At 40.0% G+C, this 25,557-nt stretch overlaps 2 protein-coding genes across 10 annotated transcripts; one reads left to right on the top strand and one right to left on the bottom strand.

Annotated features, from left to right (window-relative positions):
- Positions 1–4,367: 4,367 nt before the first annotated feature.
- Positions 4,368–10,563, top strand: LOC133918775 (proteinaceous RNase P 1, chloroplastic/mitochondrial-like). Of its 9 annotated transcripts, XM_062362827.1 has the most exons (8): positions 4,369–6,129; positions 6,800–6,889; positions 6,967–7,148; positions 8,189–8,309; positions 8,716–8,784; positions 9,241–9,455; positions 9,677–10,032; positions 10,472–10,563. In XM_062362827.1, the coding sequence occupies exons 1-6, from the start codon at positions 4,462–4,464 to the stop codon at positions 9,343–9,345; spliced, it is 2,235 nt and encodes a 744-aa protein (XP_062218811.1). In that variant the 5' UTR covers positions 4,369–4,461; the 3' UTR covers positions 9,346–9,455; positions 9,677–10,032; positions 10,472–10,563. The 9 variants fall into 9 exon arrangements, with proteins under 9 accessions (XP_062218812.1, XP_062218811.1, XP_062218810.1 ...); XM_062362826.1 differs by having other exon boundaries at positions 9,677–10,563; XM_062362828.1 differs by lacking the exons at positions 9,241–9,455; positions 9,677–10,032; positions 10,472–10,563 and having other exon boundaries at positions 4,368–6,129; positions 7,513–8,309; positions 8,716–8,742.
- Positions 10,564–14,975: 4,412 nt separating this feature from the next.
- LOC133917820 (TOM1-like protein 8) lies at positions 14,976–24,857 on the bottom strand. The gene is given in 7 exon segments (XM_062361661.1): positions 14,976–15,313; positions 15,316–15,363; positions 15,982–16,472; positions 17,712–17,797; positions 17,994–18,075; positions 18,568–18,719; positions 24,597–24,857. Coding segments are annotated over 7 exon segments (1,458 nt in total).
- Between the last annotated feature and the right edge of the window lie 700 nt (positions 24,858–25,557).

The raw sequence follows: 25,557 nt of genomic DNA, 5'->3' as shown, positions 1-25,557 counted from the left end.
TACTTTTGATCAGTTTTATAGTAGTATATGCTCACTAACATATTCTGATACACCTTTCACCAATTTATTCTGATACACCTTATACTTCCTCTTAATTGCCTAGTCATATCCACAAAACATATAATTTGTTATATCACATTAATTTCATGTACGTTCTGTATCCAACGTTCATCCAAGGCCGTTCTCGCTTAGAAGATGTCCATGTCTATGCCTTATCTGATTATTTATTTATTTTCAAGTCATTAAAAACGTGGAAGTAAATAACTATATATCCAATCCATTTTTGCCCATGTGCAGGGTAGGACATAAAATTCTTTGCTGGTCTTCAGAGCATGGCATCGATCTCCTCTACTGTTGTCCTAGCTTTGACGTAGCTAGGTCTTTATATTTTTTTGCCTTTGCTGGCACTGCTCACCTAGGAATCAGTTCTTTCTCTGAGTTTGCACTAACTGTTACTCCCTCCTTTTTAAAAAAACAGTAGATGTATTTTTTATATTAGTTTTTAAGTTAAATTTTAACTAAGATTTTCTTATGAAATATATTATTTATAACTACAAAACATATATAGTGTTGATTTACTTTGAATTATAAAACTAGTTATATAATTTTTATATACTATATTTTCTTATAATTTAGTTAAATGTTAATCAAATACACAAAGTTTGATTTTTCTAAAAACAAATATACCTATTATTTTTTAAAAGAGAAAGTATGAACCATGCATGTTTCCGATTGCGTGCACACTAAAAACCGTCAAGGAGTTTTAGTCTACATCCATATTCATGTATGCTCGACAGACATGCATTGATGAGCTTGATTAGCCGATCAAATAAAAAGACAAGATATTCTCTTCCGTAATTCTTGACTTCTCCAGCTAAAAAAAATCTTGATTTTTTATGTGCTCATTCTGCTCAGTCTATTCACTGATTTTTTTTAATGCAAGGTTTTGCCCGCGGCCAATTACCCAAAGCCACTACTATAAAACATCAAATCCGTGATCCACTATCGTTATCTGTTCATCCAAAATTGACAGTAATAATAGTATTATTATTGATTCAAAACCTCCTATAACAATTTCAGTGAGAACAATCAATAGTTATTTAAATTTATCACTGCTAGTTCATAAAAAAACGATAGTGAAAGTATTGTTGTCGATTTGTAACCTAAATCAATGGTAATTAGGAAGTTATCATTATCGTATTCTAACACTAACTACCAGTGATAATCACAGCCAAAGTATCGCTGCGGCTTCTTACCAGCCCGTTCTCATCTTATAGCGAAACACACCAGCGCAGGGGCTAAGTAATTGACGTGAGAACAACAACGCGTAGGTTGAAAAAACCGACAAAAGCAAAAGCATCGATCGGGAGCACCGAAAGTAGCGACACAACGCGACGTGAAGCGACATGAGCACCCCCTCCGGTCTGTATTGTACCGAATACGGCATTGTTCACCATATTTTATACTTTAGAGCGTTTTTGGTACCTGAGGTGCCGAATAGAGTTGAGTCCATAGCTTTTCGGTGCCTCAGGTACCAGAATCGATTTTTTATGCTTAAAGTACTAAATACAAATACTAAATTTACAAATATACCAACATATTATCTAATTTAACAAATATAGTAATATATGTTGTCTATTTTTTAAATTTTGCCGACGTAAAATTCTTTTATGGTCTTCGGAGCATGGCATATTGGCATCGATCTCCTCTCTACTGTTGTCCTAGTTTTGACGTGGCTAGCTCTATATTTTTTTTTGCCTTCGCTGTCACCGCTCACCTAGGAATCAGTTCTTTCTCTGAGTTTGGACGTAACTGTTATGAAACAGGCACGTTTCCGATTGCGTGCAACACTAAACACTGTCAAGAAGTTTTAGTCTACATCCATATTCATGTATACTCGACAGACATGCACTGATGAGCTTGATTAGCCGATCAAATAAAAAGACAAGATATTCTCTTCCGTAATTGTTGACTTCTTCAGCTAAAAAAAAAAAAAAATCTTGATTTTTTATGCGCTCCTTCTGATCAGTCTAATCACTGATTTTTTTATGCAAGGTTTTGCCCGCGGCCAATTTACAAGAAGCCACTACTATAAAACCTCAATCCGTAATCCACTATTGTTGTCGGTTCACTTAAAATCAATAGTAATAATAGTATTATTATCAGTTCATAACCTCCAATAATAATTAAGGTGAGAAGAGCCGACAGCGATACGAATTTATCATTGTCGGTTTATCTAAAACACTGATAGTGAAAATATCACTGTCGGTTTATAACACAAACTTATGGTGATTAGAAAGTTATTATTATCGGGTTATAACACAAACTGACAGTGATAACCTATTATCATCGCCGATTGGTGTTATAACCTAATAATGATAAGAGTACAATATATATTAGACACGATAGCCTTTACCCTAAGCCAAAGTAGAATAGACAGAAGCTTAGTTTTTGCTTGCCACCGGCTATTTGTAAGGACTTGGTGCTTAGAGGCTTTAAAACTTGAAAGAATCTATGTACCCTAGGTGCATCAAAGTTAGTAATATGATCTACCTTTGATTTATAGGTAGCTTTACTTGTTAGATTTATCTAGAATTGAAAGTGACAAGGATATATAATTATCAATTATATATTCTATAAATATGAAATATATTTATTGGGTATCCACGCTTCACATGTACTTTACTCATTTTGGTATGTTTCATAACCGCCATAGAGTAATTAAAGCATGCGGATAAGCATTAGGTAGGTAATCATATTCGATAAGGAAACTATTCCCGTATTTGGTAAATATCTCTTAGATATTCGAGAGATATGAAATTTGGGAAGATTACGCTCGGAGAAGTCTGATTAGAATAAGCCTGCCAACTATGTAGGGAGGATGAGGGGATACATCCAAGACATGTACTTCCAATTTAACACAAGTCTACATCTCCAACCAATTCGCGCCTTCATATTCGATAAGGAAACTTTTCCCATATTTGGTAAATATATCCTAGATATCCAAGAGATATGCAATTTGAGAAGATTACGCTCGGAGAAGTCCGATTAGAGTAAGCATGCCTCATCCCAACTATGTAAGGAGGATGAGGAGATACATCAAGACATGCACTTCCAAGTTAACACAAGTCTACATCTCCAACCAATTCGTGCTTTCAAGAGCTCCGAAGTCACAAAACCCTAGAGCAAACATAGTCGAGTAGAAATAGAGATACCCAACAAAGATCCACAACATAGAATAGCATCATCCGACTAGGTCTTTTAGAACCTAGAACATGGAGAAATCCGCCATGAGCCTTAGGACTAGATCTATGCAACCCCCTTCAGTTGTAATATCTGTTCATGAGATTAACCAATGCAAGATAAAGATATAGAGCTATTATTTTGACTGAACCAGTATAAAAATCCATGTCTCTATCTTTGATAATCTTATGTAACTAACATGTATCCCTAATCCACTCAGATCTTTGGGTTTACACAATACTTTATATTTCACTAAATGATACTTTTTTTGATTATCACTTTGCCAATAGAATCATGATCGAAAGTAATCGACCTTTTTTGAACCCCGTGTAATAAAAGAAAGACATCATATATGTGAGTAAGCTACTAAGAATTGAATTTAAAAGTACCAATCTGTCACCCGTAGTTAAGTACCTGATATAGCTATGATACATCATGTTACTAAAGTTTTGGATTTCTTTGGCCAAGCTTCATCTTCAATTTTTAGGTTGTGATCCTAATTTTTTTAGAATTCTGAGAGTAACTGATGTGATGATTGTCTAGTGGTCTATTCTGTACTCTAGAGAAGTTTAGCTTGTTTACAACTTTGCTTTGAAGCGCATAATGCTCAATGGGTCATCGGCAAAAGAAGGCTAGTTTAGCTAGGCTCTATGGCTGTGATTCAAAAAAATTCAGGCACCTTTTATCAGTGATTCTGGATCCTGGTTCTCCCAGCTCTAGCACCTAATGTTCCCTATATCAGATTTCCACAAAATCACTTTTGTGCAAATGTTTGGCAAGCTATATGTTACCTCTGTCCTATACGTACTAATATCAAAGTAGCTCCAAATATGAACATTTTTTTTCATATTGTATTGTTTTATTTACCGCATGTGGCTACCAAAATAATGTTTGAATGGATCGGTTTATACAACACAAATAACATAGGAATAATTGCTCACTTGTCACCCTCAGGAAGTGACAATTACTATTGAGAATGATATACGGACTGTTCTGAGTCTATGTATATGGGACAATATGATAAATAGAATGTCATTCGAGAGTCATTGGTAATAAAAAATCGAATGCCCCAAAACCATTATAAGATTTTCAGTAGTATATCTCAAACTTGTTGGTTTGCAAAATGCTTCTCTCATTTGTCGAAACCTTATCCCTCCTTTTAAACCTCACCCGCTCCACTCGCTTCCATCCTGCTCTCATGGCAGCTCTGCCACCGCCATGACCTCCCTCTTCGCCTCGCGCCCTCTCCCCGCTCACTACTATCACCACATCCTCTTTCCCTCATCCGCCTCACCTCCTAGCGGTTCCCCTCGGCGCCTCGTCTCCCCACTCTCATGCCGCGCCCGCGACCTGCTCGACTCGATGCTTCAGAGAGACGGCACCCCCGGCGCCGGCGCGAGCGCCTGGCCCGCAAGAACAGAGGATGGCGGAGCGGGCTCAGACGGCGTGTCGCGTGGCGCAAACGGAGCAACGGCGCGGGGAGATGTGAGACGGGAGGCGGGCGCGCCGTTGCGACAAGGAGGGAGTCGTGCGCGGAGGCCATGGAGGAGAGGAGACAGGGTTGTGATCCAAGAACTTGCAGACAGGGATTCCCAAGAGAAGGAATGGAAGGGAGGCCCGAAGCGGACCGGGGAGCAAGAAGGGCGCAGGAAGGGTAAACGTTGGACCAGAGGTGGAACTGGAATGCGGGCGAAGGAATCAGGAAAGGCTGGAAATTCGGCAAGAGGTGAGGGTAGAAGAAGAAGAAATGCTAGCAAGAAGGGGATGAGAGCGAAGGGTGGCGAGCACGGAGGCAAGCTGAGAGTTGAGCTGGACATGTGCTCCAAGAGAGGAGATGTCATGGGAGCGATCGCGCTGTATGACTCCGCGGTCGAGGAGGGGATCAGATTGGGGCACCACCACTATAATGTGATACTGTATCTGTGTTCTTCTGCTGCCCTCGGCTTTGTCCAACCGGCAAAGAGCGGCAATTCCGGTAGCAGCATAGCTAGTATTGGTCCTGCACACAAACTTGATTCGTCACCCAATGGAAGTTTGGGAGATTCAGAGGAAGATGATGTATCTGAAGGTCATATTCAAGATCAGGGGGTCAACAAGGCCTATTTGTTACATTCGGATAAGAATAACTCTTCAGATAATTTGAACGTGCAAACAGTTAGGATACCGATAGGGGATGAACTGAGAGAGTATGCTCGTACACGAGGGTTTGAGATATTCGAGAGGATGTGCTCGGATAAAGAGAGAGTTCAAATGAGTGAGGCTGCTCTTACTGCAAAGGCACGTATGGCAATGTCCATGGGCAACGGTGACATGGCCTTTGAGATTGTGAAACAAATGAAAGACCTAGGTATAACACCAAAGTTGCGCTCATATGGTCCTGCTTTAACAGCATTTTGCAACAGCGGTAATGTTGAAAAAGCGTTTGAAGTGGAAGCGCATATGTTGGAATCTGGGGTCAAACCCAAAGAACCTGAGTTGGAGACACTTCTCAGGGCTAGTGTGGCTGCCCGACGAGGAGACAAGGTGTACTATTTGCTGCATAAATTTAGGACTTCTGTCAGACAGGTATCTCCATTCGCAGCAGAATTATTTGAGTCTTGGTTTCAGAGCCCAACAGCACCCAAAGTCGGGAAGAGAAAGTGGGATGCAGGTTCTGTAGCCAAGGTTATTGAAAATAATGGAGGGGGTTGGCACGGGTTGGGTTGGTTAGGGAGGGGGAAATGGACCACAGCACGTTCAAACATTGACAAGAATGGTGTCTGCCTTGCTTGTGGAGAGAAGCTGGCTATAATAGATCTTGATCCAAAAGAAACAGAAGATTTTGCCACACTGGTAGCAAAATTAGCTATCAAGAGAGAGAGGAACTTGAACTTCCAGAACTTCCAGGTGATCTACTTTGGATTGTTATTATGTTGGTTTTACTAGATTGTGCATGGTGCGTCAATATTGTGACACCTTTATGATACAGGACTTATAAGGTTACAATAAATGTTTCCAATATTACTGACTGAGGTCACAGATATACACATATAAATGATAAAAATAAGAATATTTCAGTTCAAAGGAATTGTGCATACTCAGGACATTATTAAATTGCAAAGTGACAAGAAAATAAAACCAGGCATAAAAGTTTTTGTAAATTTCACTGTTCTCCATGGTGTTTAGTATATGTATTTGAGCAATATAAATTAATTTACTAAGAAATGTGAAAATTACCATATTTGTATATAAGCTAGAGTACAATATCTTTTTATCAGCAAACTTGGTACTGCTATCTTGGAAAATAAATTGATATCTTATATTTAAATCTGAAATAGTTTGATAATGCGGTGATAAATTTAAGACTCGAGTATGACTATAATTGTGCACTTGATGCATTGGAAGTAGGTATGCCAATTTCTCAGTTCTTCCTAGTTTCCATATGATAGTTCTTATGCTTATGATGTGTAAACTGAGATTCACATTGGGACATTTCCCATTGTCCTTAGACTCTGTATTATCCTTCAACTCCTTTTAGGCATCTTTTTAACTTTTGTATCATATTTTCTGTATTCAGAAATGGCTGGAAATGCACGGCCCTTTTGAAGCAGTTGTAGATGCTGCCAATGTTGGCCTTTTTAGCCACAGACATATTTCCTTGAGTAAGGCATGTATATTGTGAAAAATCTTTCTATTTATTTTTTAAAATTCTCTATCTTTATTTTCGTTATCATAACTGGGCAGGTTAATGCTGTTGCTGATGCTATGCGTCAAAGGTTTCCGTCAAGAAAGTGGCCTTTGATAGTTCTGCATAATAAGCATCTAACTGGAGAGCATATGAAAAAACCTGGTAATCAAAAGTTAGTTGAAAAATGGAAGCAAGCAAATTGTATTTATGCAACCCCTACTGGCTCAAATGATGATTGGTAAGCTGTTCAGATGCCTCTAGGAAGCTCTACAGCAACTATCCTTCTGAATATTTAATCAGTTTGATTTCATTAAATTTAGGTCATTGAACATGGTCAAATTTGTCATCTCTTGTCACCATGCTAATTGACCAGTCACATGACATGTTTACTTGCAACCATGAGTAATATGTATCAAAGACCCCAGTCGTTATACCCTTTCATAATGACATCCCCCCAACACCACCACTACACACGCACACCTCTCTTGCCTCCTATCACTGTGCTACTCTTTCTCCCTCTTTAATTATTCTCCTACTGGCGTGAGATCAGGCATTGTAATTTACAGCGGACTTACCTCTGCTATTGATCAATCAATAGACAGGGCAGGAATGGGGAGAAGAGACTTTATGGGTCTACCCCTGCCACCCCTTACTCCAACTTGTATCAGTGGAGGTTGAGGCTCTGCTCATACTGTCATTTCCGCCAGTGGAAGGATAGCCGAAGCTTGAAGAAAGAGTACAGCAGGCTAGGACGGAGTTAGCGAGATTGGGAATGGCAATTAAAAGCTAAACTATGGAATGATTGAGCCACTTACCAATATAAATGAGTGGAAGGACTTCTCTCTGCGACATTTCCTTCCTCCATAGTGGTTAAAATGCCCCCCATGCCATAGTGAAAATTGGTAAACTTGCCTTATTGCCGGTCAGTTCTTGCCTAGCCAAAATAATGGTGATCCACTTATGCTTTTAGAGACAACATTTGCTGTTTCGAAATTCATTTACCTACATGAACCATTGTAACAAGTTTGGTGACCCGCAGTGCAGTTGCTCAATTAGTGCCCGCAAAAGCTCTAATTCTTTTATTCATTTCTAATATTTATTGTCCTTAATATTTTGAATATTTAGATAGAAGTAAAGAACATGTTTCTGATCAACTTGATGAACGCTGTAATTCAGTATTTGTTGCTCCAGAATGATTTTAACTAATTGTTTGATATGATTGAAGATTTTACAATGCTGCTCTGGTGCAGTAAGTAATATTTCGGGCATGTAGTTCAGGTACTGGCTATATGCTGCTATCAAATGCAAATGCTTGATCATTACCAATGATGAAATGAGAGACCACACATTTCAGATCTTGGAAGAAGATTTCTTCCCCAAATGGAAGGAAAGGCATCAGGTGTAGATTATCTATCTGACAAGAAAAGTAGTTCATCTATGAATAGTTGAAACTAATTCTAATTTTGCTATGTTGAACCATGCTATTACATTACAATGTTTGACATGGATCTTGTACAAATGACAAACTAATCTTATTCCTGAATATTGTGCAAACAAAGAAGTGTAACTTGCAAGAGTTTTCATGCAAAACTATATAAAACATCAACACCTACTATTTTCCTTGGTACTAGCTTATTTTTAAATCATTGCTTAACGAACATATATATATATATGTATATATATATGTGTATATATATATATATATATTGTGTATTTACAGCAGAATGAACTGCCTTTTGCTTAGTACATCTATGGATTATTGTGTATTTACAGCAGAAATTATTCGATGTCATTTTCACTAACAGGTACACTTCACATATGAAGATAGCTGTGTTACGTTTCAAATGCCTCCTCCTTGCTCAGTTGTAATTCAGGTACAAATTTAGTTACTGACATAATATGTATGTAGTGGAACTGTGGAAGTTATCCGTGCCAATAGTCTTTTACTCATTGACTAAAAAAATCTAGTGAACCAATTTCTCTACAAAGTTTGTACTCCTTAAGCTCAAACGTTTGGTTGATGGATTTATTATGTAAATCACTGCTAGTAATTAAGTAAGGAGGTTATCTTTAGGAAGATTTTCACTGGTGTCTGAACTCGGATGCTGAGACACACATGAACATTACTAATGACAAAAGGCTCGTTTTAAATGGGCTTTTGAGGCCATACAGCTGAAATATCTGTAGCTCTAGTTTTGGCATTAAATTTGCAAGGACCAATAGGACATATATTTGTTGGTTACGTCCAGACAGGCCTTCTTATATTTTTAAAGCTTTCAATCTGGTCCTTCTAGTCTTTATGATTGTTCCATCTATTCTCTCTGTATCAGGAATCTGACAAAGGTCATTGGCATATCCCTGTCTTGGAGGAAGGTTTGCTAGAGAGGGAACGAACCTGGTTATGTGTGATACGGTGCAATTCACAGGCACAATAATATAGTGAGGTAGGAGTTGATCCAGAACTTTGGTGTGAATAAAACACTACACAGATTGACAACCTTGTAAAACAGAACCAAAGGTCGACCATTCTTTTCTTCATTTTCAGGTTAGTATCTCATCTACCATCTCTTAATCTGTCTACATAACTTACTAGTTTTAGAATGGCTAACTAGACCATTATGATCATGATAAGAAAAGAAAATTGATATGAAGCTCCAAGATGAAAAGTCCTAACCATGCTTTCTAGATGCTCTCAAGTAACTAAATTTCATATTATCCATCTATCATGTTTTACCGATCTAGCTGATTCCCTGCTACTTGAAACAGGATTTCTGCTAACAAGGCAGCATTTCCCGCTCTACCATTTTCCATTGGCTCAGTTGATGAGAGGCTCCACTACAGGATCAGGAAATGACCACAACTTGTTGAGATATTGTTACATACCGTCATTATTGCTTCCATTGGTGAAGTTCGCATAATTCTGACACTTATGAAAAAAGAACAGGCTTTACTGCCTAACATTCAGTTATTATGCGACTGTATCCCCTTTGTTTTCTTTTCTTTTCTTCATTTGCAGGATTATGTTCAGTGAAAACTGATAAGTTCTGATCACATGACTGATAAGTTCTGGAGATTGCAAAATGGAATACATGTCCGTGGTGTCATCCGCAAGGGATCGCCCTGTAAATTCTCGTTACTCCCTCCAATCCAAAATATAAGTTGTTTTAGGATTTGAGCCAGTCAAACTTTCTTAGCTTTGACCACCAATGTATAAACAATTTCATAGGTTGACAACGTAAGATTAATGTGACTAGATCCATCACATGATATACTTTTATGATATGTACTCCTATTTGTTTGAAACATCATATTATCATAGAAATTACTAATCAAAGCGTCATCTTGGAGACCGTGTTAATATCCTAAACAACTTATATTATGGTTGAGAGGGAGTATTTAGATATCAAGCATTTTTTAGTTGTTTCTGCAATGTGAAATAATGTATTCACAATATAATAAGGAAGCGATGAGTCATGTGAAAATTGAAATAAGCAGTGTTACAAATCAATGCTTGCACCACCTCCTACCAAAGATTATTGGTATTTCTTTTCTGAATAACAGGACCACAATAACTGCTATACCAGAGGTGAAGAACACAAACAGGAAGCAAGCACAGATCAACAACCAATGGGCAAGCAGGAACACAAGAAAAATTTCAATCCAAATATTTCATCAGAAGTTGATACTTATACATCCCAGATGGTACTAGATTTGGCAAAAAAAAAAAAAGATATAGGCATGAATGCAGTTTGTCATGCCATAGAGAAGCTAGAATTACACATGAAGAATCCAAGGTGTCCCATGGTGATCTAATGCCCATAGCTGGGATGTTTTTTTTTTTCGTGTGATGTTAGCTATATAGTTGGAATATTGTAATAATTAACTGTTAGCTGTATACATCTCATGATACAAAAAGCAGGATGTACCCACTTTCTAAAAATCTAATGCCCAAGCAGGACAAGATGACGCCGGGCGCCGCTGCTCCTCTGGTAGGGACGGTGTCGGCGGCAGCTACGTGGCGGAGACGTGCAGCCGAGGCTGTTTGAATCTGAAACGTTGTCTGTTTTCCTTCTCCTTTTCCTTTTCTGAAAGAAAGAACCAAAAAAAAAACTCCAAAATGATTAGTGATTGCTGATTGCGTGAGAGTGGCACGGTGATCCCGAATTCCACACGTAGAGGTAGCAGAAAGAACTCCTGTGTGTAAAAAACACCATAGTTGAAGATTGTAAAATGTACCTTTTTTTCATTCATCTAGTGAGCACAATTTAAATATTAAATCTTCAAAACATAACAAAGAAGTCACATGGCTCTGGCTGTGAGCCAAAATCTGAAGAAACCGTACAATGCTCTTTGGGAACATGGCACATCCATGCGTTTGAAGAAGCAAAGGAAAAAAAAAAAGGCTTCACAAATGACCGGAATAATGCAGGAACTTGCAATCAGACCAACACTCAACACAACGATGAATCACACAGAGCGTAACAAGTATTTTCTTTTCCGAGGTGAGGAATCATAAAAAAAATTATTGGTCTCCTTAAAAACACAATACAATCAAGATGAATCCTTTACTCAGACAGCACAAAGCAGACCTAGTAGAAGCAACCGAACAATAACAGAATAACTGAAAAAAAAAAACTGACAACAACATGCACTAAAAATGGCTTCCGAATGTTCGGATCACTACCCTTTGCTTCTCTCAACCTCCGTTCCTTCTAAAAGCCGGCGACACTTTCATTTCGAACCCTTCTGGATCAAAATGCCGGGGTTCCTACAGGCGGTGGAGTCGGGATGGTCACTTAAACCGAATGAAGTTGTTTTACCGCCGCTTACTCGGTTGCACATACTGCTATCGTGTGCGGCTAGAGAGCTTACGCGTTGGAACAGCAAATGTATTGGCAACATTAAGGAGCAGCTTCTCCTTGCTTGGGAGGTGATCGCGCGGTTAGACTCTGCCAGATTGTAGGTCGCTATCGCTGGCCGAGGTCGATCTCCATAAGTATCTTAAGTTTATCTGCCTGGGCCTGCCATCCCTAGAACGCACCATCGCGAGGAGTTGGGCACGGATCGCCTGGCTGCGGACTCCCGGTTGTTTCATTCTTTCGCTAAATCCCGTGCTCGAAAGAAGCTCATAACCTCGCTGTCCTCTTCGACGGGTTAGGTTTCCTCTCATCTGGATATGGAGGAGGAGTTGTTCACGCACTTCAACTCGGTCTTCGGGGAGTTTCCTAACAGGGAGGTCTCCATCTATGTCTCGCAGATCGGCCTTACTCCCCTGGACCTGGGCTCCCTAGACTCTCCTTTCTTTGCTGAAGAGATTAAAGTTGCGATCAAGTCCTTGCCTCTTAACAAGGCGCCTGGCCCTGACGGATTCAACATGGATTTCTACCGTGCCGCCTGGACAATCATCAAGTGTGACTTTCTTCAGGCAATCAACGCGTTCTGGTCTGTTGACCGCCGGGGGCTCCATCGCCTCAATGGTGCTTTCATCACCCTGTTGCCGAAGAAGGACATCGCAACAGCAGCCTCTGACTTCCGCCCCATCAGCCTAATTCACAGCTTTGACAAAATTGTTACTAAAGCCATGGCCATTCGTCTTGCTCCGCGGTTGTCCTCGATGGTGTCGGCCAGTCAAAGTGTGTTCATCGCCGGCTGCTCCATCCACAATAGCTTCAAACTTGTTCATGCCACAACAAAGTTTCTTCACAGAATTAAACATCCGAAGATCCTTCTCAAGCTCAACATATCCAAAGCCTTCGATTCGATGAATTGGGCTTTCTTTTTAGAGGTTTTACGAGCCTGGGGTTTTGGTCCGCGCTGGTGCGATTGGATTGCAGCGATTTTTGGCTCCTCGACAACAAAGATCCTCCTAAACTCTATGCCGGGTCCGACAATTATTCATGCCAGGGGTCTTCGACAGGGGGACTCCCTTTCCCCTTTTCTCTTCGTCTTGGTGATGGATACTCTGGATCGCCTGATTACTCTGGCAGGGAATGAAGGAATCATTCAGCCAACAGGACACACCTCGATCGTTCACCGCTCTCCTTATACGCTGATGACACGGTTGTGTTCCTGTCGCCGTCTCGACGGGACATTCTAGAGCATCTGGTCATCCTCGATTTCTTTGGCAAGGCTTCTGGCTTGCGTTCCAACTTAAGCAAAAGTGTTGCGGTGCCCATTTGCTGTTCCGCAAAGGAGATCAATCTCATCAGCGAATTGCTTCCTTGCAGTTATTGTTCCGTCCCCATTCAATACCTCGGTGTCCCACTGTCTATTGGCCGCTTACACCGTCGTGACCTGCAGCCTCTGGTCGATCGAGTCTCCGCTAAGTTGCCGACTTGGCAGGGCAAGCTGATCTCAAGGGCTGGCCATGCTACTTTGGTTCGGTCGGTCCTTTCTTCTACTCTGTTGCACACTCTTCTGTCCATCGCGGTTCCTTCTTGGGTCATCAACGAAATCGATAGGATTCGCAAGGCCTTCTTCTGGGGCGGCCACAGTTCGTCGGCTTTGGGGCTTGCCTCCCTCTCCTGGAGACAAGTCTGTCAGCCTCTGGAATTCGGGGGCCTTGGCTTTCAAGACCTACATTTATTTGGGATCGCTCTTCGTCTCAAATGGCTTTGGTACCAACGCTCGGTCCCTTCCAAATCTTGGGCTGCGCTCCCAATACAGCATGAGAAGGAAGCTCTTGTGCTATTCCAAGCTTCTACCAGGTTCGAAGTTGGCTCCGGCGAATCAATACTTTTTTGGTCCGACAGCTGGATCAATGGACAGTCTATCTCTTCTCTAGCGCCCGCTCTTTCTTGCTGTGTCCCCGTTTCAATTGCAAACAGGCGGACTCTGAAGGAGGCGTTGTTCAATAGGCGGTGGGTGCGTGACATTTCCGCGCCATTGTCTGCGACTGTGTTCTACCAGTTCCTGCATATTTGGCAGCACACCAATTCCATTGTCTTGACCTCTGCCTCCGATCGTGTGGTATGGAAATGGACGACGTCCGGAACCTTCACTACCAAATCTGCATATGCTGTCATGTTTCAAGGATCAGTCCACCTCGAGGGAGCCACCTTGCTTTGGAAAACTTGGGCGCCGACCAAGGTCAAATTCTTTGCATGGCCCGGACTCCATAATCGGCTCTGGATGGCGGTGCGTAGAAAGCGCCTGGGCTTGCAGGCCGACGACTCCTACGCCCATTGTCTGCAACTTCCAAAGTCCACTGATCACCTGTTTCTTCACTGCACCCTAGCTAGAGAGGTTTGGTGGCAGCTTATCGGGGTTCAGACACCGGTGGCCGAGGCCAACATCTTCGCTTGGTGGTCAGAACTTCGGGAGCGCCTCGCAACGGACCTTCGAAGGGGCTTCGATTCGCTTGTTCTCCTGATCTATTGGCGGCTTTGGCTATCGCGAAATGCGATCATCTTTAGCAACCGTCAACTCCCGTTACACGCTCTAATCGTTTCAATCAAAGAAGAGATCACAAACTAGTGTTAGGCCGGCGCCAAACTTCTTGCAATCACCATAGCTTGGCATAACGCTCAAGGATCCATCCTGTGACTCTCCCGGCAATGTGCGCTGTGTAAGCAATGTGGTTGAGGTTTTTACTCCGCATGTCTGAACTTTCAATCGGCTAAACTAAGCTAAACTAATTCATCTACTGGCCAGCGCGTTTCTCGCAATGGTTGTTGTAATCTTTCCCATGTATTTTTTCCTCTTCTTAATACAATGATACGCATCTCTCCTGCATATTTGAGAAAAAAAAACATGCACTAAAAATTCATAAAGAGGGCAAACTGGACGGGGATGCTGGGAACACGTTGTTACTGCTAGCCTAATGTATGGACATAAGGAACTGACGACAACATAGTTTCTACTGAACTTAAGAATTTACGTATAAACATATTTGCCTTCTGTCATCACCACAAGCATCTCAAATATTACAATCTCTACTTTCCCACATGTATTCGTACCTAAAATGAACATGCACTGATAAGCCATCTAACATTGCACAAAAAAGTGGCAAAAGAATTATGAATTATGGCAACTAAGGGGAGATTATATATCTAATCGCTCGTCCTTATAAGCCGCCAACCTTACCAGCTGCAGGTTTGTTCTGCTTCATTTTGGCGATACTCAAAAGATCACCGAAGAGTGAATCCTCAGGCCTGCTTTGCTTATTTGTCGTCATTCCATTTGAACTGCCGTTTTCAACTGAAAGGCCATTCATCCTCTGGGAAAGCTCGTTTGCACTAGCATATGAATATGCGGCGTTTGGAATACAGTAGCCACCTGATGGCTGGCCATATCCATAACCAGACATTTGAACACCATACAGCTGTGGTTGGTTCATTCTGTAAAATTCTCCTCTAAACATCGCTTGGGAATACATGCCCATTCCTTGGTTCATTTGGATCGCTGAATTTCCCATGGTGCTGGTGGAAGGTCTTCATTTTGATGATCAGTACCTGTTAACAAGCAATTGTCACATGCTGGAGCTATCTTAAAATGGATGTGGCGTGGACAAACTTTTTGGATGAAGTTGACAAGCTAACTATTTGACAAAGCATTAGCCCCACATGGGGAGGGTGGTTCATGGTTACAACAAGGTCCATAAGTAACACTATTGTAGTCACAGCAAATACAAAACTAACCCGAGAAGAAACAACAACGTGGTCTTGTTTATTGTGAAAAGGTTTTGCACCTAGCTTGCACTTTATTGAAGAGCAGTGTTTTAATAAATATATGCTCATTAACTAAGGATATAGTGATCAATGTTTACTAAATTTATGATAAATAGACACAGGCAGGGGTGGAGGATAGTTGTGGCTAAGGGGGGCCGTGGCCTCCCCTGTCCCAACAAATTTTATGTATTTTATAGTGTATTTTTCTCTCAATTCAATAATTTCATATATTTGTAGTGTATTTTGAGCTCAATCTCTCATATTCATTGATTTGACCCCTCCTGTGATTCAGTTGGAGCCCATTTAGCTTCATTGGTCCTCCTGAATTTGGGTCCAAGCTCCGCCATTGGACACAGGGATACTACTATAGACCTAGCAAGCACTGGGAAAGAAGTATAGTACCGTGATTTAGGGCCTGCTTTTGGGAACTCGTTCCATAAGTAGGCTGCCCATTCCATGAACCTGTAGAGTGCAATTGAGATTGTTGATCATAAGGTACGATAGCATTGGATGTAGCCCCATTGTAATAAGCAGTTGGATGCTGAGGCCGAACAGGTTTCACTGGAGCGGGATATGTTTGTGATGCAGGGAACGTAGAATTTGAAGTCCACGAAGTAGAAGAGTTTGCAAGGTTATGGCTGCTATTGTTAGCAGTAGTTTGTTGAAACATATCTGCAAAGGCTAAGACATTCTGGTCTGAAGCTGAATATTCAGTGACAGGAACAATCGCCAGGGAGTTTGCAGGTTCGGATTTGATATAATCGTCTCCACTAAGGAGGTCGATGGTAGGAGTTGGTGCTGCGGCAGCTTTTGAACTATTGGATGACGGAGGCGTAGGAAGTGCTAAAATCTCAAAGGGAGACTGGTTGTTGGCACTTGTATTTGCTGAAGACCTGAAATATATAGAAAGCGAAAGTAATAAGTTAGGGAAACCGGAGCCCAGGTGATTTACAGTTGTTGGATTAGTGGAGAGTCGAACTACCAAACTAATTTCACATTCAGTTACAAGCAAGTTTCAGAAACCTGTGGTAAGTGGGAACCTGCCGGTTCCCGCCAGTTCTTAGAAATTATCTACATCAAGATTTTGTTATGTGGACGATTTATGCCCTAATGTCATTTCAAGTGGAATGAGTGTATTAGTGCTTGTTAGATACATTCGAGATATCACGATTTTAATAACTTGAACGAATTTTTTTTGCCCCAAATACTATCAAGCAAAAATCCTGAAAGCACTAACTGCCCTAGTTCTGGTTATGCTTGGTAAATAGTTTCATGAACCCTATTTCTAAGGGATCCGGATCTCCTAACTTTAGAGGTACGAAGTCACGAGGGAACAGTGAATTGAAGTTAGGTACGAAGTCACGAGGGAACAGTGAATTGAAGTTAGGTACGAAGTCACGAGGGAACAGTAAATTGTGAGTAGATGAACAGTTCACTGACGTCAATTACCGTATCAAAAGCACTATAGTAACAATTCCGTTAATTTACTGTATCGATTTTACTGTTCTCATTATACTGTAGCAGTACATCTGGTCATCCATCCATGATCCAACGGTACACAGAGGTTTGAAGTCACTGACTTCACCCGTTGGTGAAGTCAGAGGATCCGATTCCGTTTCTAAGAGCTCACGACAATCCTTATACACGTGTATCATATATCTAGTAGAATATTTTTGAATGATTTAAACAAAATGTTTAATATAATGTTTCAACCTCTGAACGGGTTCTTTCGCAGTCTCTTGCTTTCTTGTCGGAGAACTCTCAATTTGAGCCTGGAGAAATTTTGGCTTTTCGACCTGAACTGCTATACCTGCAGCAATAGCATCATGTTTTGCTAGAACAAGCTGCGTATCATCATTCAAAGAAAGACCCTGGTTGAGCAACTCCTCATCCCTGTTCAAACATGGCATCAACGCATAACTCAACTAAAGCAAATTGGACATTGGGCTGCACAGTTACAATAAAAGAATGTGACTCATTACTTGGAAACAGAAATGTCACTTATTCACGCCATATTCAGTGTAGCGCTGCACCATATGTCAGCAGCAAAGATGACAAACTACCACTATATGCTCAACCTGATTTTTTTTTAAACCGTCTTAAAACTGGCAAGAGTCATGAAAGAAACTTACGAGGCACTGTTGACAAGCTGTACCACTCTCTGCTTGTAAGAACGGCATTGATCCACAAGGTCAACAATCACCTCCTGCCTAAGTCCCTGCATATTCAGTATAATTTAGAAATCAAGAACTGCAAATAGGTTGATTTGAATTGAAAATATTGTGAACTGATGAAAATGGTCCCCAGCTGTTTCTTAATTGGGACATCTAAAATATCCAATTCTCAAACATAAACTTGATCTAAATTAGTAAGCTTCTGAGGACAAAATAGCTCCAGGTGCATCAAGGAAGTACCTCTCTGTTACCAGGATCCAAAACATTCAACATCTCTGAAAGAACATCCATGATGCCACGTGCATTCTGAATTTCTGTCAGGCTGTCCTTAAAAAGAAAATCTGTCAGGCTGGTGAAACAACTGCGATCAGTTCCGAACTTGTACATAGAAGCAGTGAAGCACAGGTTTCACAACAAAAAAGTATACAAATATCCAAAAAATGACAGAAAAAATATAAAACAAACACTACACTGAAGAACCACAAGAAATATCAAGCTGAGAAACCATAAGATGAAAAATATGAGGAAACCAAAATCTGATCACCAGAAAGAAAACACTTCATAAAATTATCAATATCTTCAACGAAAACTGTACATGAGGGAATATAATTTAGGGTGTTTGCCCTTTTCTTATTTTCTTACAGCTGTCAGAAAAAATCATGGAAAAGAAACTATACAACATGCTAAAGCAGAGTAATCGTAGTTGCACAAGCTAAATTAGATAAAACACTTGGCATCATGTTTTAATTTTGTTTTACTTGATTTCAGCAGTTAAACATGTCAATTGCATAATTAAAGTTTAAAAAACCGCTACCTTAATGCAGGGAAATCCAGCACTGAGGATTCAGGTGCCTCTTGCTGGTAAACACGTAAAGATGGAGGATAGTTTTGTAGAGGCTGAGTCTGTGGAGGAGTAATGATTGGCACAGAACCATCTGACCTTTGAGGAAATACATCTCCAGCACGCTAGCATATGTACGGAGATTGGAGAAACATTATCGAATCACTTCTACAAAAGATTGATATTGAACACATAATAGTAATTTGGAAACAACATAACCATATTCTTGCATCCTTAGCGCTTGTGAACTGAAACAACTGATTGAAAATGTCACTTATTTCTGTTACTGTCCTATTGTAACTTCGAAGATACTTTGAGTCGAGAATATATATATATCCTATGTGTAAATCTTGCGAGTACTTCGTACTTATGGTGCTATTCTTAAATGTTTGCAGGTGAGGAAGAACTTGTTTATGGCTATTTCGTGACCGCGATGCTGGCGAAGGGTAAGAGTAGTCATGTACTACTTGAGATTATTCAGTGATGCCTTAGATCAAATGGCACTATCCTCTTTTGCATTTTAGTTGTAATTCCGCAGCGTAGAAATGATCAATTGCTAGAGCATGAATGGGTTGTATTTTGCTAGTTTTGGCGTTGATAGAGGTTACGTTGAGAGCCCGAGCTTTTGCTTTGCCTCTCCTCTTTACTTTCAGCATGTAGCGCTTTTAAATCGCTAGACTTGTAATAGTTTAAAGACTTATAATCTATTTAAATTACTTGCACTTTATTTTGGTTGGTTATGATGAAGCTTGTTGTGAATTTGTGTGTTATGATCTTGAGTATAAAATACATACTGAGACTATCAGGATTAGATTCATGTTAATTAATTGGGGTGGCGATTGTGGGTTTTGAGATGTGGGTTAGCACGAGACACGTCGAGAGACGGACATGTGCTACCTCTTATTTTATTAAACGATCGGCCAATTAATTAATTCAAATAAGACTTGAACGGTTCTCATACACTGTCACAGTGGACCAGCACATCTCTATTCTCAAACACAACCAACCACTCGTAGAAAACTGATCTGTACAGACGGGAAGCTCCGTACAGAACACTATTTTAATCGTCTGTGGAAAAGAGTACGTACAAATCAAATTTGTACATACAATTTTTGAACTATCTGGCTCATTATTAGAACCATTTGTACTAAGATTTTAGAGCTAAAAAAATCTAATTATATATTTTTCTATCCACACCAGCCCTCTATATTATTATATAGACACGATCGCTAGTCACATAAAATACCACGAGTGGATTCCTTGGATCTGGATGCTCCATCACCACTGAAAGATAAAGAGGCCGTATAAGCTATGAAAGAGGTTGGGACAAGATTCAATAATGATATCATGGTTTAGACCTTGTTCTATAGACTGTTGAGCCTCAGCAAATATGCGGACTCTCCGTAGATCGTAGACCAAAACCTAAATCGTGATTTCGAAAGATTTTGCTAAGGGATGCAAATGCCACTAGAGATATGGAATCAAAGACACCTAAGGAGGATATCTACTAAAGGAATATCGCTCTAGGGCATTCAATGAAGAGATCGGACAAAAACTTGTTTTATACCTCGAGAGAGAAGAGAGGTGAACTTGGGGTCGATTCGCTAAACTTCATGGAAAATCCACACTCGAAGGGCTGGTCTTGATGCAGATATGGAGTCTCCGAAGATTAGGCCTCCAAATCACAAGAGATTGAGATTTGAGTGGAAGAACTTGAGAGAGAGAGGGTGACAACTCAAGAGAGAGAGAGAGAGAGAGAGAGAGGTGGAGGTGAAAAATACTTAATGACTGTTGGAGATAGAGAAGTTTTAACACAACGGGTCGATTAAAAGGAGTAAAAAAAACTGTCAAATTATGGAGTCTCTGTAGAATTATGTGGAGTCTCCACAAATATGCAAACTCTTCGTAGAATTTTGCGAACTCTTAACTTCGTCCAACAGGTGGGAAAAGAAAGATTCGAGATAGATTATGAGGAGAAAATGAAAGAGATGTGTTTCGATTGACATGAGAGATCATATCACTTGTGATTAGCCAGCAATCAACCAATCAAAACTATAACAACAAGTGACATGACGTGATCAAAGACCAAAGATCCAAATTTTATTAAAAACATACAACTCTAAGCCTCTCTTTTAGAAAATTTCTATCCAAAAAGCTAGAAATCTACAACAATCAATTGTATGCAATAAGTCAAGCCACATTGCGAAAATCTAGGATATTTAGTTCACTTCTCAATTCACAAAACTTTTGCTCATCTAGTGGCTTGGTGAGGATATCGGCTAATTATTTTTGGTTCTCACATGACGAATATCGATATCTTCTATGGTTGAGTGGTCTCTCAAGAAATAGTGTCGGCTGTCTATATGTTTGGTTCTTGAGTATTGCACAAGATTGTTGGCTATTTTTATGGAACTCTCATTGTCACACAAAAGTGAAACTTTGGTCATGTTATAGCCATAGTCTCAAGGTTTGCTTCATCCAAAGTAGTTGAGCACGACAAGCACCCAATGCAACATACTCGGCCTCGGTGGTAGATAGGGCTACGGAATTTTGTTTCTTTGAGGACCAAGAGACCAAGGACCTACCCAAGAATTGGCAAGTCCCTGAGATACTCTTCCTATCCACTTTGCAACTGGCATAATCGAAATCCGAATAGCTGATAAGGTCAAAGGTTAAACCTTTAGGATACCATAAGAAAAGGTAAGGGGTATGAAACAAATATCTAAGAATCCTCTTAACAGTCATTAAATGACACTATTTTGGAACGGCTTGAAATCTAGCACACATGCACACACTAAGCATTATATCAGGTCTAGATGCACAAAGGTAAAGTAAAGATCCAATCATAGATCGATATACCTTTTGATCCACGGCCTTGCCTTCTTCATTGAGATCGAGATGTCCATTTTCTTGCATGGGGGTTTTGATTGGCTTGGCATTCTCCATGTCAAATTTCTTGAGCATATCCTTGATGCACTTGGTTTGACACATGAATGTTCCTTCATTGAGTTGCTTGATTTGAAATCCTAGGAAGAACTTTAATTCCCCCATCATTGACATCTCAAACCTCTTTGTCATAATCTTACTAAATTCTTCACAAAACTTTTTATTAATAGAAAATATAATGTCATTAACATAAACTTGACAAACAAATGAATCATTATCAACATTCTTAGTAAAGAGAGTGAAATTGGCCTTGCCTATTTTCAAAGCTCTTTTTTATGAGAAAGTCTCTAAGGCATTCATACTATACTCTAGGTGCTTGTTTAAGCCCATAGAGTGTCTTATGGAGTTTATATACATGATTAGGATACTTGTGATCTTCAAATCTGGGTGGTTGCTCCATATACACCAATTCAGAGATTGGCCCATTTAGAAAAACGCTTTTCACATCCATTTGCTATAGCTTGAAATCATGGTGAGTGGCATAGGCAAGTAATATACGAATTGACTCAAGCCTAGCTACAAGAGCATAAGTCTCACTAAAATCCAAACCTTCTATTTGTGTGAAGCATTGAGCAACCAACCATCTCTTATTCCTTGTCACGATCCCATTTTCATCTTGCTTGTTACGGAAGACCCACTTAATTCCTATAACATTTTGCTTGGGTCTTTCCACTAGGGACTATATTTCATTTATTTTGAATTTGTTTAATTCTTCTTATATGGCCATCACCCAATCCAAATCTCCAAGTGAGTCTTGTACCTCCAAAGGTTCCAAAGAAGAAACAAAAGAGTAATATTTATAAAAATTTGTAATTCTTGAATGAGTAGTTACCCCCTTCTGCATATCACCAAGAATGTTATTAATCGGGTGATCTCTTTGGATGTTTTGGTGAACTCTTGGATGTGACACTTGAGATTGAGCTTTAATGTCTCATTCTTCATCATCAAAGAAGTTATTTAAGTCATCGTGAACTTGATCTAGACCTCGATCTTGTACATTTACATTTGTCTTTCCACTTTTCTGGCAATGTGCGGACTCTCCGCACATTTCTGTGGACTCTCCACAGATTTGTTTGGAGCCTCCGTATAATCTTGTGGAACCTCCGCATTTTGCCATAGTTGAAGGTATTTCACCATTTTCTTCAGCCTCCTTTTGATATTAAGCTTCCTTGGGCCTTACTTCACCAATGGCTAGCTTCTTGATTGCTTCACAAGGAGGTTCTTCATTACCTACAACATTTAGATCAACTTGCTCCACTTGAGAGCCATTAGTTTCATCAAATGTCACATCACGGTAATTTCAACACAACCGGTGGTTTTATTGAAAACATGGTATGCATAGGCATTTGATCCATATCCAAGTAAAAAGCCTTCATCAACCTTTGATGCAAATTTAGAATTTTAGGGTTTTTTGTTTAGAATAAAACACTTACTACTAAAAATTCTAAAATAAGATACATTTAGCTTGTTACCAGTTAGAAGCTCGTATGCGGTCTTTTTCAAGATCTTGTGGAGATATAACCAGTTGATGGCATGGCATGCGATGTTGATAGCCTCCACCCAAAATTGATCTGATGTCTTATACTCATCAAGTATGGTTCTTGCCGACTCTATGAGAGTCCTATTCTTCCTCTCAAAAACCCCATTTTGTTGAGGGGAGTAAGGTGTCGTGAATTCATGCTTTATTCCTTATTCATCAAGAAACTCTTCAACTTGTGTATTCTTGAATTCACTTTCATTGTTGCTTCTCACCCTTTTGATTTTCACATCAAATTCATTTTGGGATCTTCTCACAAATTTTTTGAATATGACTTGTGTTTCACTCTTATCATGCAAAAAGAACACCCAAGTGAAATGAGAAAAATCATCAATAATAACTAAGCCATACTTGTTACCGCCAGTGCTTATGTAGGCGATTGATCCAAATAAATTCATGTGAAGAAGTTCCAATAGTCTAGTGGTCATCATCATATTCTTGGTAGGGTGAGGAGCTCTAACTTGTTTTACCGCTTGACATGTACTACAAATTCTATCTTTCTCAAAAGAAATATTTTTTAGTCCTAGGACGTGCTCACCCTTTAGAAGTTTAGATAAATTCCTCATGCCAACATGGGTTAGTTGGTGGTGCCATAGTAATCCCATGCTAGACTTAGCAATCAAACAAGTCTTAGGTCTCACTTTATCCGTTGAAAAATCAACAAGATAAAGCTTGCCCTTTAAATGACTGGTGAAAACTATTGAGGAGTCTTCCCTTCTAGAGACGGTCACGCTCTTATTAGTAAAAAGACAATTATAGCCCATTTCACAAAGTTGTGATACATACAACAAATTATAGCTAAGGGATTCGACCAACAAGATGTTTGAGATAGAATGATCATTTGAGATAGTAATTTTACCTAAACAAATTATGTCTCCTTTTCCATAATCTCCAAATACAATGTTCTCATGTGATCCTCTATTTTCTTCAAATAATGAGAACATACTCTTCTCTCTGGTCATATAATTGGTGCATCCACTATCAAGCACCCAACTTGATCCATCGGAGGAGTATGCCTTGCGCCCTTTTGTCATGAGACACTTGGGAGTATTGTCGTCGTCGCTCATGTGAATAAAGAGTGACTTTGTTGATGTAGAGGAGCGGATGGCAATAGTAGTGACCCCTTCATCATCGGAGTCAGAGTCGGAGTCCCACTCCTTGCCGATGTGAGCTTGACCTGAATAGATCTTCTTGTGAACCTTGTACTTGTCCTTTTTCTAAGGCTTGTTCTTCTTTTCTTTATTGTCTTTGTTCTTCTTCCTTTTCAGACATTCGGTGATGAAGTGGCCAACTTTGTCACACTCATAGCAAGCTCTATTGGATGATCTTTTTTTGACTTGTCTCTCTTGTACTTGCTATAGCCGTCATTCTTCATGAATTTTTTGAACTTCCTTACAAAGAAAGAAACTTCTTCATCATTGGAGCTCTCTTCTTCACTTGAGATCAATTCTTCATCTTGCTTGCTCTTGCTCGTCTTCAATGCTATTTCTTTATTCTTGGAGGTTGAACTTTACTTCACAAGGGTCTTGACTTCATTTGCTTCCTCCTCCATGATCTCATAAGCAAGAAATTTTTCAAGCACATCACTAGGTGTGAGTCTCTTGTAATCCCTTCTCTCACGGATGAGTGTTACCAAGGTGAGGTTCCTTGGTGCGAAGGCTCTTAGCAGTCTTCTCATCACCTTGTGGTCATCTAGTTCTTCACTTCCAAGCCCTCTAATCTTGTTCACTTGCACCATCATGCAGTCATACATTTCTTGAGGGGTTTCATTATCCTCCATCACAAATCTTCCCAATTTCCCTTCAAGCAACTCTATCTTTGATTCTCTCACACTTGTGGTGTCTTCATGAGCAACTTGGAGTGTGTCACATATCACTTTGGCCTCTTCAAGCCCGTCCACCTTGTTCAACTCTTCAGGGCTCAAGGCACCAAGCAATACGCTTGTGGCTTGTGCATTGCAGTGAAGGTTTTGCTCTTGTTCAGAAGTGAGCTCTTTGTCTTCATCCAGTAGCTCAAAACCTATTTCATTTTGTGCCTCCAAGCGGCATAGTGCATGCAATCAAAGTATGGCACACACCCGGATGGCACAGAGATATAAGAGTTAGATGCATTCAACTTATCACAATTAAATTCAATTACAACTCCCTTGCCCTTGTCATTGCTCGGTGCATCATCCTTTGGACTCTTTGGACTTTTCTCCCTGGATGTTGACATCTCCAAGCGGTGAAGCCTTGTAGGAGATTAGGCTCTAATATTAATTGAAAATGATCTAATATCGCCTAGAGGGAGGGGTGCATATGCGGAACCTGAAAATTTTACAAACTAAACGTAGCGGATTAGCAAAGTGCGGACTCTCCAGAGATTTTTCCAAAACTTCCACAAATATATGGAGGTTCCATAAAAATCTGCGGATACTCCAGATATTTCAAGGCGAACTCAAATTGATGCTTATGCAATAGCAACACGGATCAAATCCACGA

This window comes from Phragmites australis, chromosome 5 (assembly GCF_958298935.1).
Source record: "Phragmites australis chromosome 5, lpPhrAust1.1, whole genome shotgun sequence".
NCBI lineage: Eukaryota > Viridiplantae > Streptophyta > Magnoliopsida > Poales > Poaceae > Phragmites > Phragmites australis.
This window is presented reverse-complemented; position numbering and strand designations above follow the sequence as displayed.